The following is a 15,443-nucleotide window of genomic DNA, read 5'->3' as shown; positions in this document are numbered from 1 at the left end:
ACCTGCAGAACAACGGCAGCCCCTCCTTTTTCTGGATGCTTCTATAAAAGGCTGGCACTGCCCTGCTTTGTCCTCCAGGGCTGTTGAAAAAATATGCAGTAGAATGGAAAGCTTTCACAAAATTAAAAGTCCAGGGTTAGAGAAATGGTTCAGTGGTTAAGAACACCAGGTGGGTTCAATTCCCAGCAACCACATGGCAGCTCACAACTGTCTGTAGCTCCATTTCCAGGGTATTCAACGACTTGCAGGCAAAACACCAATGCACAAGAAATAAAAATAAATATATCATTGGAAAAATTACAAGTTCAATGTAAATGTGTCATATGCTATATATGTTTACAATATTTCAGGGACATAGGAACTACTTTCTGACAGGTAGAAAGGAATCTAATACTGTTCCTGGCAGCCTTTGAAGTGCTTTTTGTGGTGTATATCTGTGTCATTTGTAAAGTGACAAGCTACCACACAGGAAGTCAAGGTCTTAGGTACACGGCAAAATGCCCTGGACAAGGACTGCAAAAAAATAAATGAGACATCTACCATCAAGAACATCCAAGCAGCTTCAAACTACACACATATACAAACAACAATCACCCAGTAAAGCTAATATTCTCATTAACAAATAGCCTATTTTTAAAGAACATATTAAATTAGTTTTAACTCTAAAACGTCAAATCATGTGAGAACAGGTAGTGGTGTCTTTAAAATAATGGAAACTCTCTTACCTCCCACATGTACACATTATTCCTAACCTGAGATCGTTTCTTCTTATCACCAACAAATGGCCCAAACTTTTTCCCTTTTAAAATTGGTTTAGTGGCCCAGACACCTAGAAAAACAAAACCAATATTTTTATAATGTAATGTGGTTATTTAAAATATTAAAAGCATTAATGCCATTCAGTTTTACAAAACAATTACAAAGCAAGGTTGCCTAACAGAAAGATAACTGAGTAAGTTCAACCAAACCAAATCAAGTCCTCCAGGGGCTTGTGAGTTTTCTTCTGTAGCCTCTTGGTATTTTCTAAAGAATTTGTAAGGAATCTACATTGCTTTGTACCTTTTTAAAAGTTTACATTAACTTTTCATATATAAAATAGACCATATATAGTACAATCACAAAACTTGAAAATTAACATAAGAAAAAATACAAATGAAATAAAACTACAAATAAATTTTTCACTGTCTATCTACAGATTTCAAACTGTCCCTACTAAACATAAGTTGTTCTTATAATGGTTAGGACTTGGTTTTTATTAATGAATACTGTCAAAGTTATTTGCCTAATTAGAGTGGAAAATCCTTTCCTCTCTCATTAGTTCCTGATGGCACAACTTGCCTTCCAGAGTTTCAAGCAGTCAACATACAGGCTTACCCATAGCACCCCTAGGATTATGTAATCTCTTATTCACGTATCATAAAGCACACAGACAGGATAAAGGCACAGTCAATGGAATGGCAGGAGCCCAGGAGTCAAGAGACTCCCACATTCTAGATGGGATCCCTCATGTACACAGAACGAGAGGTGGAGGCTAGTTCAGCCATGTGTGGCTGACATATACACCCCACTCCCAGCAAAAGTCAGCTTGGAACCACATCTGTGAGTACTAACAACCACTGGGCTGAACTGTGGGGCAACCACTTTTGTTCAGACAAAATAATATAAAAACCCCAATGCTCACTAAGCAAATTTCCAATGAGAATTACAAAAAGTGCTTCTCAGAATCCACTGATCAGAAGAGGATCTAAGAAACAAAAAGAGGTATAAGCATCATCTACTCAAGAGTGTGTTCTTACAAGGTCATTACAATTTAATCTTAGCCCTCACCTAAAACTTATATCACAAAAACAAAAATCAAATACACACAAGCTTGTATGTTCAACAAGAAATTCTAGCCAGCCTATGGTGCTCATTCAGGTACCCCCAGAGGGTTCTGAAGTATCTGGAAATGTCGAAACAATGGGTAAAGCAGACTCTCTTGTCAGTAACAGAAACAAATAGAAAGTCAACTGAAAAAGGAAATAAATGTAATAACAATCACACTCAAGGCATGGCAAAATCAGTGGAAACCACTCACTTTGTGGGACAAGGCTCACAAGGATGCAGAGGAGGGCACACTTGGGCGTAGAACCAAGGATAGAATATGCAGGTTCAGTAAGAGAGGAGGACTGGTTTCCTCCCCACCCCTCAACACCACCCCATCCCCCGGTTTTTCGAGACAGGGTTTCTCTGTGTAGCCCTGGCTGTCCTGGAACTCTCTCTGTAGACCAGGCTGGCCTCAAACTCACTGAGATCCGCCTGCCTCTGCCTCCTGAGCCCTGGGATTAAAGGTGTGCACCACCTCCCTGCTAGTTGCCTTTCTTTTTTTTTTTTTTCTTTTTTTACGAGACAGGGTTTCTCTGCCTTTTTATAAGCCATGTCCACCCTGGATTCTTGTGTGGAAAGTATATATACACCACCTAACTGAAGTGAGGGCCAACCTTTCCTTTCTTGGTATAATGCTCTAACACGATCTCTGCTCCCAAAGGAAGCAACCTACTCTTTGCTGCCTGACTCCTGTGATGAGCCTACTCACCAATCCGGGTCTTGTCAACCGCAGATGGTAAAAGCCTCACTTCCTCTGGAAGTCCTCGAAGCACATGTTCAGGTACCTCGGCCAGAGTCTCGGTGGCGGCCACAGACTCGGTGTTCTGTAAGTCAAACAGCAAAGGATCATAGGAAAAGGAAGAAAACCAGTAGTGTTGGTTTTCGTTTTGTTTTGCATTGCTCTTTAACTTCTCATCCAATAGGCAAATAATGAGAACTAACTGAAACTGCAGTATGCAAAGCAGACGGGGACAGGTCGCTAAGCAGCTCTGCGGTTCCTGTGCCACTTACTGGCTCTCGTAATGAAACACCAGTATCCTGCAAACTGGTGTCTATTTTGCTCTAGCCACCTATATCCAGTTTCAAAATATGTAAGTCCTCGGCATGCACTGCTCTTTAGCTTCTAACAGAGCCAGGCAGCAAAGTACAGCTTATGCCTGTTTCTAAAGCAAAGGCTACCAGCAGTACACCACAACCCTAAAAAAAACAATTTTGGCACACTCCATGAAGGCCATCTAACCAATTAAATGATGCCCCCTTCTGAATTCCTCCAGCAACCTGAGCAGCTTGGACATTCCACACAGGGTGACAGTTTACTGTTAACCCTCTCTACAAGTCAGACTTCCCAAGAAGCAACAGATGACCAGTTTGTACTTGGTTACTAGACAGCAAAGGCATGATATCTCAGAGCTGACAGCAAATAAAGAATGCTATACAATTACCTCTCAAAATTTAGCTGGGATTCATCAAAATCTTAAAAAATAAGATTAGTATTAGATATTTATAAAGGAATAAGGGGACTGATGTCAATGAGAACAAAGATGTAGCTCTTAGAATAACTGACAAATCTATCAAATCATAGAAAACCAAAATGATTAATTTTCCCACAACAATGAAGCATTTGCAATTCTTCTTTGTTTGTTTATTTGTTTTTTGACACAGGGTCTCTCTGTGTAGTCCAGGCTGTCCTGGAACTCAGTATGTAGACCAGGTTGGAGTGATAATGAGCAAAGGAGTCAAGATCATGTTCAGGAAACCCACAGAAACAGCTGTCCCAAGCAAGTGGGAGCTCACTGACTCCAGACTGACAACTGGAGAACCTGCATAAGACCAAACCAGCCACTGAATATTGGTAACAGTTAGGGGACTTGGACAGTTTATGGGGACACTGGCAGTGGAACCAGTATTTATCTCTAGTGCATGAACTGGCTTTTTTGGAGCCCATTCCCTATGGAGAGATACTTTGCTGAGCCTAGACACAGTGGGAGGGCTTTGGTCCTTCCCCAAATGATGTGGCAGACTTTGATGATTCCCCATGGGAGGCCTCACTCTCTCTGAGGGGTGGATGGGGGGGTGGGGGAGAGGGTGGGGAAATAGAAAGAAGGGAGGGAGAGAGAACTGGGATTGGCATATAAAATAACATTGTTTTAAAAATAATAAAAATAAATATTTTTTAAAAAAGAGTATGTCTGTGATACTCAAAGTCAGCCTGGTCTCTGTATTGAATTCCAGAACAGCCAGAACTACATAATATAATACAGACATCCTCTCTCAAAAACAACAATAAAATGTTAGGTACTAAGACCCCCTGCCAAAAAAAAGTCATCCAAACTCAAAACTCCTGGAGTTTCAGTTAAAGAAAAAAAAAAGTCTGTTTTAATAAAAATCAATTCCAGTCATCATGGACTACTCTCTGGCCTGCTTGGAGTCAGAAAGCCCAAGAGGATATCTACAGACGCGTGACCTCTGGGGCACGGCCAAACCACCAGTGTGCTTGTTTCCGAAAAACACATACTTCGTTCTACTCTGACTTACATCCCTTCCAACAAATCACCCAACACATTTTCTGAAAATGTGACCTTTTAATTACCCCCAGAAAGCAGCCTCCTGTACCTCTAATTAGCTAAAAATATGAATAAACTAAGCAGACATTTTTCACTTCTACATATGGTATTTCTGTTTTTAAATGTTTTAATCTATAAGCGAGGTATATGGAAAAATGAATAAGCTTTCTGTCAAAGGGAGAAAAATACTGACCTGACAATATCCTACAATGTGATTTTTCTATGGCTGCAATAAGCTAAATAGCATCAATAAGTACTAGCCAGAATTATGAGTATGGGAGTCTAGACACTTAGAATAACCAATGAGATCCTTCTCCCCTTTCCTTTCTAGCTGTGGTCCACCTATCCTCCCCCAGGTAGCCTCTACACACACACACACACACACACACACACACACACACACACGTTTTCAACCTGAACTTTGTAAACAAATCATGGATACCAAGGGCTGACTACACAATAATCCTTTTTATTAGAAAAATCAAATTTAGAAACAAGCAATTAAGAAGTAAATCTTTGGAACAAAAGAATTTTTTTTAATTCTCTCCCTTACAGCATTCATATAGTTTACTTTGACAGTATTCTGAACTGGCTGGCCTTGGTTCTTACACGAAATAATCACAACTATTTCTCAGTTTGGTCGTAATCTAAAAGAAACCACATTATCAACTCAATATTAGTGCATTAATGTATTTCTGAGTCCCTACTGAAGTTCAAACAACACATCACATTTGCCCTACAATGCATCTCTATGGTAAGGAGCAGTCCAAATGCAATGAAACAATGCCAATGCTTGGAATCAAAAGCAAGCATGGAAAGGGAGCAGCGATGGGATGGGAACAGAAGTGCCACTGCAGAGAAAAATGTGCTAGGCTTCAGGTGACGAAATGCAAAACAACAGTAAGGACCAAATCATGACGAGGAAGAAGCCTGGTGAACTCTCAAGAGCAGTTAGGCAAAACTAAGGCCAACGTGTTCAGGACAGAGGAGATAGAAGGAGGCAGCAAGAGCTAAGGCAGGGACAGCCAAAGGTGAAGCTGAGAGAACAGCGTCCTCCCATCATGGGGCAAAGGACAAAGGAGGCAACCAGACAACAGCGGAAGGTGTGCTCAGCAAGTGACTGGCTGCTCCTTTAGACTCTCAGACTCCTCCTCCACAGTACGTGTCCAGGATGTCTATCCTTGCTGCCTACTTTGGGTTTTTAACAAGACCTCTGTGCTCTGAATGGCAAGAGTTACAGGATTTCCCTGTTTTCCTATAGTAAGGACTCACTCTAAACATGCCATGCACAAATCTGGGACAGTGAGCATGAAATTTAGTGTGGTAAGTTATTGAGTTACTGAGACTTAACTAATTCATTGATTTTTATTGATCCGATGCCCTTAGTTTGCTACTACCTCAAACCAGAGAGCTAGTCATTCCCCCTCATCCCCAACTGATGGCCACAGGTCCTCCTTCTTCATTCAGTCATTAACAAACACTTTCTGAGCGCCTGTTCCATGCTGGCACTGTGCTGGGTAGCAAGGAAACAATGGTTAATTGTTAATAGCACCAATCAAGACCTCCTCACCCAATAGGGAACCTCTATTCCCAATGTCTAACACAAGAAACCTTAAAGATGCCATGCTCTATGTCTGACCTTACTGGGAACTGTGAAGAGCCACGTGCTTTCCCCAGCCATCTGTCCCTTGACCCTCATGTCTTGCTCATGCTAGACGGATGGGGACCTGTGGGAGGGTAAGATGCACTCTTCCTTCTGGGCAAATGTGTGCTCAGTGCTTTATGAATGTTCCATCATTTAATCATCGTAACAACCACAGCCACAGTGAATTCAACAGTGTTTGGAAGAGATCAGACACTACTCCATGGTGATCCAAGCACAAAATGCCTCACTCACTCACTGTGCTACAACCTACAAAAAGGTACTTTTATGGCCCATACTTTACAGAGGAAAGTGAAAGTTGCCCATAGTCACAGCCAATGTGTGGCAGAGCTAAGTGATCCAAGCAAGACTCTAGCCAGGCTAGGGTAGGACCACGGGGCAGTCATGAAGAGTCACTTTCCATGCTATACACTGTGATATTGCAATCAGATAAAACCCAGATGGTCCCTATTGCTCCAACCTTTCGGGGGTTCACAAAGTCAGACACGTCAGACCTACTATTATAACACTAGGAAATCATCTGCCATTTTTACCACACGGTGTGGAGAGTGAAATTTGCTGGAGCCTGGACGCATGATAAAATCATCATCCTGACAGCTGACAAACATGTGAATGCTAACTTTCTGAAGCTTTTCTGATTTGTGAACAGACCCTGTAGTCTAAATCATACCAAACCTATCAAAATTTTGATACTCCCCTAGAACTATGTGATTCCTACCCCTGGAGAAACCGAGGTTAAAGACATGGGGTGATGCAGCATTCCAAGGTGATGTTGCTAACCTCTGAGGGAACAAACTAGAACAATCTGGGGTGCACTGCAGTGTTTCAGTGCTGCAGTCAGCCCAGGAGGGACAAGAAAGCAACAGAACAGACTTCCCCCGTCCACTATCACTGGTACTGTTGGCCTACGCACTTCACCAGGATCAGCCAGGGCCCTTCAAGCCTGTCTCTGCTTTCCTTCCCTACAAGACTTCCTGTGGCTGGCATTCAGTGAGTCCTTACTGGCTGGTGTATCGATCAAGAGCAGGTTTAAGGCATGCATACCTGTGCCTCGTGTCTGGCCCAGAACAGGAGACACAAAGTGGGGACTATGAAAAAATAAGCCAAGGTCCAGCTTCAACGCCCAAGAATTCTGTGGTAGCTTGAATGTAATTGGCCCCCATATGCTCATAGGGATGGCACTATTGGGAGGGGCGGCCTTTGTTGAAGAAGTGTGTCACTGTGAGGGCAGGCTTTAAGGTCTCTTTTGTTTAAGGTTCGCTCAGTGTCACAATCCACTTCCCATCCCCAGCAAGATGTAGGACTCTCAGCTACTTCTCCAGCACCATGTCTGCCTTCATGCTGCCATGATGATAATGGACTGAACCTCTGAACTGTAAGCCACAACCTCAATTAAATGTTTTCCTTTTTAAGAGTTGTCATGGTCATGGTGTGTCTTCACAGCAGCAGAAACCCTAACTAAGACAAAGTCTGGGGCACAAAGAGTACATGGATGCCTGGGAATGTAGAAGAGGCTTCATGGGAAGCAGAGAACACAAGATGCCATTATCCCAGAGTGAAGTGGACACAAGGGAGAAATGAATGTGTGTTAGAAGCCATGGCAGAGGCAGAGGGATCTGTGAGCTTTTGTCAGCAAAGTGGGAAGGGATTCCAGTAAGGAATGTGGGCCACAAACAGAAGGACTATAGCTGTGAAGTCTACTGCAGATGATGCTCTTATCCATTCCCGAGCCTCTGCTGCCCTGAAGCCTGAAATGGCAAGGCCTTCTCCACTTGGCCCACACATGCATAGCAAATGCTCAGTGGGGCCAATGAAGTAGGGCAGGTCTGACCTGTCTGCAACCCACAGGCTGATGTGAGACACCAATATGAACAACAGCAAGAGTCATAAACAGAGCTGGGTTCATGTGTAAGCAAGGGCAAGGCCCTAGGTTTGATCACTAATCACATATCTACCATCACTGCCCCACCCCGTCACACTCACACACACACACACTCACACACTCACACACACACACACACACTCACACACACACACCCCTACCTCACACAAATTCAAGGTCTTGCCACCATGAAGCCAAGGTCTAAATTGCCACTTTTTAAACTATTTCCATCAAAGCCAGCAAACAGAGGCTACAGAGAGTCGGGTAGGTTTTGTTTGGTCTACTGAGTGCTTTCAAGGCAAAAAAGAAAGAAAAATCCCACAATTCTTTTGCAGAGCATGGAGGAGGGGGTTAGATGCCCATCTTGCCCTGGCCCCTGAAAAACACCAGGCATAGTGTTCTTCCTCCTCTGGATCAGGGGGTCTGTCTCAAGTACACGTTCATGCTGCTGCTCCTCCTAGGCCTCCACTCTTCCAACCAAGCAGTGTCCTCTTGATCTTTCCAAGTTCGATTTGAATTCCAGCGTCGTCAAGAAAAGAAAACTCACTATGACTGCTCCTTCTGAGTTTCTATCAGTTTTATGTCATATACACACAGGTCCATGGAAAAGCTGTCAGCATCACAACCCATAAGATTGCTGTAACGGAACAAGCAAAGGTCTGCACTCGCGTTGACATTGAGAGGGATTAGAAGGTATTAGAGGGCCAGCAAGACAACTCAGAGGGAAAAGCACTTGCCATGCAAGCATAAGGAGTTCAAACTCCAGAATCTACAGTAGAGAGAACAGACTCCCCAAAGTTGTCCTCTGACTGTCTGTGGCATATATGCCCCCACACACACACTGTACACTCACACACAACACTAATGAAAACTTTAACAGCAACAAAAGACACTAGAAGGCAGAGCCACAACCAAGCTGCTGGCGATGTAGCGGTCATAATTTGCACAGCGTTCCCGCTTCCCCGGCAGCAGTCTGGAGGCTTTCTTTCACCAACCATTTACCACTGACTGTAACCACAGGTCCCTCCTTACCCATCAGGTAACAAGCTAAAACCAAGAAACCAGTCAAGTCACGGAGGGAGTGGCGGTCAGAGTTGAGCATGGAAAACGCTCAAAGACCACAACCATGAGGTAAAGTCAAACTGCCCTAATCCTTGTCTACCACATCATGCATGTCCAAACAAAATAAAAAAGCATAGCTTTCCAGTTACTTAAAGAAACACAATCTAAGTTATTTTTTTCCAATTTTCAGATAATCTAACAGTTTCATTCAAAAACCATACCTATGTTTTATAAAAATTGTTGTTTTAATAAATGTTATCTAGCCGGGTGTTGGTGGCACACGCCTTTAATCCCAGCACTCGGGAGACAGAGGCAGGCGGATCTCTGTGAGTTCGAGGCCAGCCTGGTCTACAAAGTGAGTTCCAGGACAGACTCCAAAGCCACAGAGAAACCCTGTCTCGAAAAACCAAAAAAAAAAAAAAAGTTATCTAGCAAAATACAGGATTTAAAATGAGATAAGTGCCATCATTAGAATATAAATTTCTTAAACTATACATTTATTTAGGTCTAAATCATAACAACTAGGAGTACCTTATGGAAGTCTTTTTAAGTCTGAAGATTTAAATTTGTATTTATAATTATAAACATCTCTTTGCTACATAATTAGCATATATTAAGACAGACTATTTTAGTGTGAGAAAAAAGAGGGAAGAAGATAATGAAAATGAAAGTGAGAAGCCACCACAGAGCTAACCACCTGGTAGAATCAGACCTATGAACAGACTTGATCTCAAAAAAATTCTGCAAATGAAATGAAGCTTCAATACAGGCAAAACCGTCAGAAGATAAACACAACACGCTCTGTATGACTGCATGCCTGCGACACTGGAGAACAGGACGAACCACTCCATGGAGACACAGAGCTGATTAGCAGCTGCCAGCATGGAGGACAAATCAGCAGGAGAAGCCTGAGAAACAGAAATGTCCTAGAGCCTGTCAAATGGGTGCACTATGATGCACACAAATCACTCCTCAGGAGAGAAAAATCTCGGGAAAAAAAAGGCCTATGAGTCTCATTTAACATCAAACAATTTAAAATTTAAGCTCAGAGATAAATATTTGAGGTAAAACATTCATGAGATACTGAGAAAACAAAGAAGCATTAACGACATACGCCTGGGAAACCTAAAGCAAACAATAACAAAGAGTTTAACTAACATTGCAGAAAACCAGTGATGCAGAGGACAAACTTCCGCAGCCCTAAATTAGCAAGAATAAAAATTATGGGAAAATAGTGTAAAGCAAAAAATAATACCAAACTTCAAAATACAACAACTGGAATAAATGCAATCTCCACAGTAAGGAAAACCCCAGGAAGGAAACCCAAGTATGTTAATTAAACACCTTCTTGCTAGAAAACAGTAGACAGGGCTTAGAGAGATGGCCCAGCCCTCGAGAGCACTTGCTGCTCAGGCTGGATCCCAGTGTCCCTGTCAGGAGGCTCAGAGGTATCTGTAGCTCCAGCTCCAAGGAATGCAGTGCCTCCATGGACACCTTCATACGGACACATACACACACATATAAACACAAAAAGTATCTTATAAATGCATGAAGCTAGGATAAACTTTTATATATTACTGTATATTTACCGACAGAAAAGTCAATTTACACACAAAGACATAAAAATCTAGCTGACTTCATAATTTGTAATCTTAAATACATATTAATCTTTAAATCATCATTAAACCAAAATGAACCTTTAGGATATCAGACTTAAAGGACAGAGTACCCATATAATAGAATACATAGCTTTATTAATATTTATTTATTGCTGGGCAGTGGTGGTGTGTGCCTTTGATCCCAGCACTCAGGAAGCAGAGGTAGACAGATCTCTATGAGTTCAAGGCCAGCCTGGTCTACAAAGCTAGTCTCAGGACAACCAAGGCTACACAGAGAAACCATGTCTCCAAAAACAAAAAATAAAAACAAAAAACCTGGGGGAAAAAAGAATATTTTGGAGCTGGAGAGAGGCAGGTCAGTGGTTAAAAGACCACGCTGCTCTTTCAGAGGACCTACAGCTCCAATTTAGATGATCTGACACCCTCTTCTGGTTTCCATGGTCATGAGGCAAGCATGTGGTACACATGTATACACACAGGCAAACACTCATACACATAAAATAAAAATAAACAAGATTTTAAAAGAATCCTTCATGTAAAGCTATACATCACTGTTGCAATAGGCTAATAATTATCACCATAGCACTTGTCACAAGCAAAACACCCGAGAATCTTAGGGTGTTCAATACTCAACAATTCTTGCCTGATTACACTTGCAAGCAACACTAAGTGTTGAAGCCAGACCAATCTACATAGCCAGATGCTGTTTCTTAAACTGGGGGTACTCTAAGCTTATACTAGGGCAATCAATGTGGAAAAGAATCAACCAACCTTGAAGATATCACAAGAGCATTTAGTTGTGCTTGATTAAGGAACCACTGATTATAGTAACAGTTCACAGACAGACACACAAAACAGAAAATTCTTATACACCATCTTGGAAAAAAAACAGCAGTCAAATCAAATCTACAGCACACACACTTTTCCCAAAATGTACGACTGAAGAACCTTGCTCCACTATGGTGCAGGGCTCAATAATGGCAGGCTTGTTAGTACATCCCTATCGCACCCTTGGCTCTAGAGCAAACCAGACGGCACCTCCAGGGAAATACTAATGCCACCCTGTCTCTGATGACACCAATCTTATCAAACCAAGCTCATTCCTGTAGGGAAAAGGGACCAGTCAAAGAAACACACCCTGAGCAGAGCCAAAGAAACACACTTTGGCCCTGCAACCAGAACCAAAGAAATGTACCCTGACCCTAAAACCAGTGCCAAAGGAACACACTTTGTCCCTGGAATCAGAGTCAGTGAAAGAAATGTACCCTGGCCCTAAAATTGGAGCCAAAAGGCTAAAAAGGACCAGAGAAAGAAACACACTTTGGCCCTGAAACCAGAGCCAAATCTGACCCTAATCCTGTGTAAAAAAGTAACCAATCCCGGAGCAGAGCTCTAGCCAATCTGAGCTCAGCACTGAAATCGGACCAATCCCTACCCTGGAAAAACTTCCCCAACCCCAGGAACCCCTATATAAACCCTGTGTATGTTCAGCTTGGCTGGTCCAGCTGTCTTCCAATAAACACCTTTGGATGAGCTTCGGGTGAAGATCTTCTTTTGCGGCTGCGACAGAGCAAAGGCGACCCTGGGCAGAGCAGAGCAGAGCGAGCAGAGGCGACCCTGGGCAGAGCAGAGCAGAGCGAGCAGCGCTGTAACACTTGCCCGGGAAACCTTCCTTGGCAGAGCGGAGTTGTTACACTCTGCTCCCGCCCGGCTCCCTGCTCTCCGCTCTTGGCTCTCCAGGAGCAGAGCTGAACTGTAGCAACTTCGCCCGAGAAACCTCCTGCGGAGCAAAACTGCTACACTAGGCGAACATCCCCAGCTGGAAGACCCTGTCCTGCCGGAGCGGAGCTGACACACCGGAGAAGCCTTTCTCTGAGGCAAGGCTGTAAGCTGCCAAGCTTACTGCAACCCGTGGTGGTCTTTGGCTCCCGAGCTCCAGGATACCTTTCTACCTGAGCTGTGTAACACTCAGTATCCTTGGCTCCCGAGCTCCAGGATACCTTTTCACCTGAGCTGTGTAACACTGGGTATTCTGTGACTCCCGAGTGCCAGAATACCTGACCCACTCACTCCTGTTCCATCCTGTCCTGACCCATCCCGACGAAACGCTTACAATTCCCCCTATTATTTTCTTTTCCTAGATCACTGCACACCCTAACTCTGACTCTGCCCCATCTTGGTTCTAAGATCAGTGGCCCTCGCAGAACAGCCTTCTGGGTAACCCAGAGAGCTTCCTCTAACTCTCCCTGCTGTGCCTCCTCACAGCACTTGCTGCACTGAATATCCTCACAGTACTTCCATTATCCACTGGAAATTGCCTGGCTGCCTCTCCGAGAACACACACTGTAGAGACTCGTCTGCTTGGCTCACTGCAGTGTCCACCACATGCTGGAAGGTGTTCTGTGCATGGGATCAAATAAACACCGAGGACAATCAAGAGAACTGAAGATGACTTAGAACAGTGCTCAGAGTTGGATATGTAACACTGAGTGGTCACAGCTTCTTTGTTGTTTTACTGGTCTTTAAAACCAGCTCAGAAAGCTAAACTACCCTGCTACTGATTAACAGCAGTAACATACATAGGTCACAGTTTCAAACAGGGAGATGCTGTGACTATAGTCACTATATTGCCAACCAATATGTCACTATATTGCAAATGATAATTTGACCATGCGAAGATTCAGGAGGGGGGTGGGGCGGTCTGTGTAGCTCATGTCCTTAAATATTAGTTTTTCTCTGCTACCAGAAACACCCCCCACCACACTAATTTTAAATGATATATGTCAACATGAGTGTGGCCAACTCATGTCCCACTGTCCCGTGTTCTGGTGTGATTATAGCAGCAGAGCACCACACTAATCCACACAGGGTATGTAGCAAAGACGAGGAAGTAAGTTGGTGCCATGTGAAGCCATCTCTGCACAGCCAAGTGTACTCTCCGGCTGCTACACTAACAGGCTTCCCATCTGGCAGGCTGCTGACTGCTAAGCTCCTTTTCTCACTGTGGAATGGCCATCGCGCTGGGCCTCAACATCTTCAGTCAGAAAAGGGGAATTCTAATGCCTGCACTTCCTAGGGTCTTTCACACAAATACTGTATTAACAGAATACATATACATTCTTCTGTTTTTGTTTGGGTTTTTTTGGTTTTGTTGTTGTTGTTGTTATTGCTGTTTTGAGATAGGGCTTCTCTGTGTATCACCCCTGCCTTTCCTAGAACTCTCTTGGTAGACCAGGCTGGTCCCAAACTCACAGAGATCCACCTGCCTCTGCCTCCTGAGAGCTGGGATTAAAGGTGTACACCACCATACCGGGCATATACATTCTTAACAGAGTACTTGACAAGTGTGCTAAGAATTCAACAGATACAAAATGGAATTAAACTCTAGCATATCTAACCTGGACTTCTTTGAGCCTATTTACATTGTGTCATTAAATAACCTAGGAACTAGGAGAACATCACAGAAATGATCTCCAATTTACAATATTCTGGAATACAAAAGAAAAATTGTAATTTCTTAGGCTTTTACAATGAGTTTAGTAGGATGTGGCCATACTGAAAGTCCAGGAGCAACTGTATAGGATTAGTGTGGAATGCTAGTAAGGAAATAAAGGACAGCTATGATCCAAAAAACAGAGAAAACAAAATTGAGGGCAAAGGTGACCCTGACTGCCAACCAGGCATAGCTGTGAGGAGGAACAAGGACTCACCTGCACAGCCAGCTGTGCTCCCTCTCAAGATGAAAGAGATGGCAGGAGAATAAGTACTAAATGAGAAACAGGGACGAGGGAGAAAGAGAAAGAACTTATGTTCTGGGGTGTGTGGAGTCCCAGAAACGGCTTCAGAGGGACAGCATAGCAAACTACCTCTCTAGGAGGGTTTGGGACACACCAATAAAACAGAGTGTGACAGGTGGTGTGTACAATCTGGGCAGGCTTTTAACTCTATTGCTCCTCCTAAAGGATTCTCACAAGCAACATGACCCTACCCAGATCATCCCTGTGCCTCAAATGGCTCATTCATGAAAGAAAAATGAGTCTGTGCTAATGTCTCTGAGATCACAGTCATTATGAGAAGTTTTGGCTGCTGAAACTCAACAGAGATGCTCCTCATTTCCTAGAAAGAGAATTCCAACCAATCATAGAATAACTTTAGGATATTAATTATAAGTCAGTCTTGTTCAAGTTCAAACTTTTTTCTTCCTGAATTTTGCTGTGCAGTTATTTGGAAAATTTTAGTACAATCTGGCTAACAATGAGAGTGATAAATGGGAGAACAAAAGCTATAAACTATTTTGAATAATTCTTATTTTTTATTATAATAATAGTGGAAAACACTGATGAACTTGATATTTCAGCATAATAAAGAATTTAATTGAAAATGCTAAAAGTTTTAGTCAAGAAAAATGGAAAGATTTTATAATTCAAATGAACTTTCCTCACTGCCAGCCCATTTAAGTTACACACAAGTCAGAATGTGCTAGCCATTAGAACACACACAGATTCTTTCCTCCTGATACCTGGCACTTGACATCAAAAGAAGCTCTGTACAGATCTAATACTAAGACTTGTCAAAAGTAATACGAAATTGCTAAAGCACTAAAAATCAAAATGGTTATTGCTACAACTCTTTAGGGATAGTATGCGCACTCTTTGACACAACTGGGACTTTAAAGCAAAGTGTAAAGTATCACAAAATAATAATTATGAGGTCCAAGCACACTTGAAATCTTACTAACTCGGTAGGGCATGAGAATCAATGCATTATTAAGCCTAAGCTTAACCGTC

At 42.8% G+C, this 15,443-nt stretch overlaps 1 protein-coding gene across 8 annotated transcripts in view; it reads right to left on the bottom strand.

The window, feature by feature from the left end:
- The window catches only part of Prdm2 (PR/SET domain 2), a 107,787-nt gene that overhangs the window by 70,836 nt on the left and 21,508 nt on the right, over positions 1 to 15,443 (bottom strand). For all 8 annotated transcript variants that reach the window (XR_002385124.2, XM_013121242.3, XM_021233550.2 and 5 more), the window contains 2 exons: positions 2,576 to 2,690; positions 726 to 829 (listed from right to left, as the gene is read on the bottom strand). Coding sequence is in view for 7 of the 8 variants with exons in the window: in XM_013121242.3 (XP_012976696.1) it covers positions 726 to 829; positions 2,576 to 2,690 (219 nt within the window). In the remaining variant the exon portion in view is untranslated. The remainder of the gene's footprint in view (positions 1 to 725; positions 830 to 2,575; positions 2,691 to 15,443) is intronic.

This window comes from Mesocricetus auratus, unplaced genomic scaffold, assembly GCF_017639785.1.
Source record: "Mesocricetus auratus isolate SY011 unplaced genomic scaffold, BCM_Maur_2.0 Super-Scaffold_100014, whole genome shotgun sequence".
NCBI lineage: Eukaryota > Metazoa > Chordata > Mammalia > Rodentia > Cricetidae > Mesocricetus > Mesocricetus auratus.
This window is presented reverse-complemented; position numbering and strand designations above follow the sequence as displayed.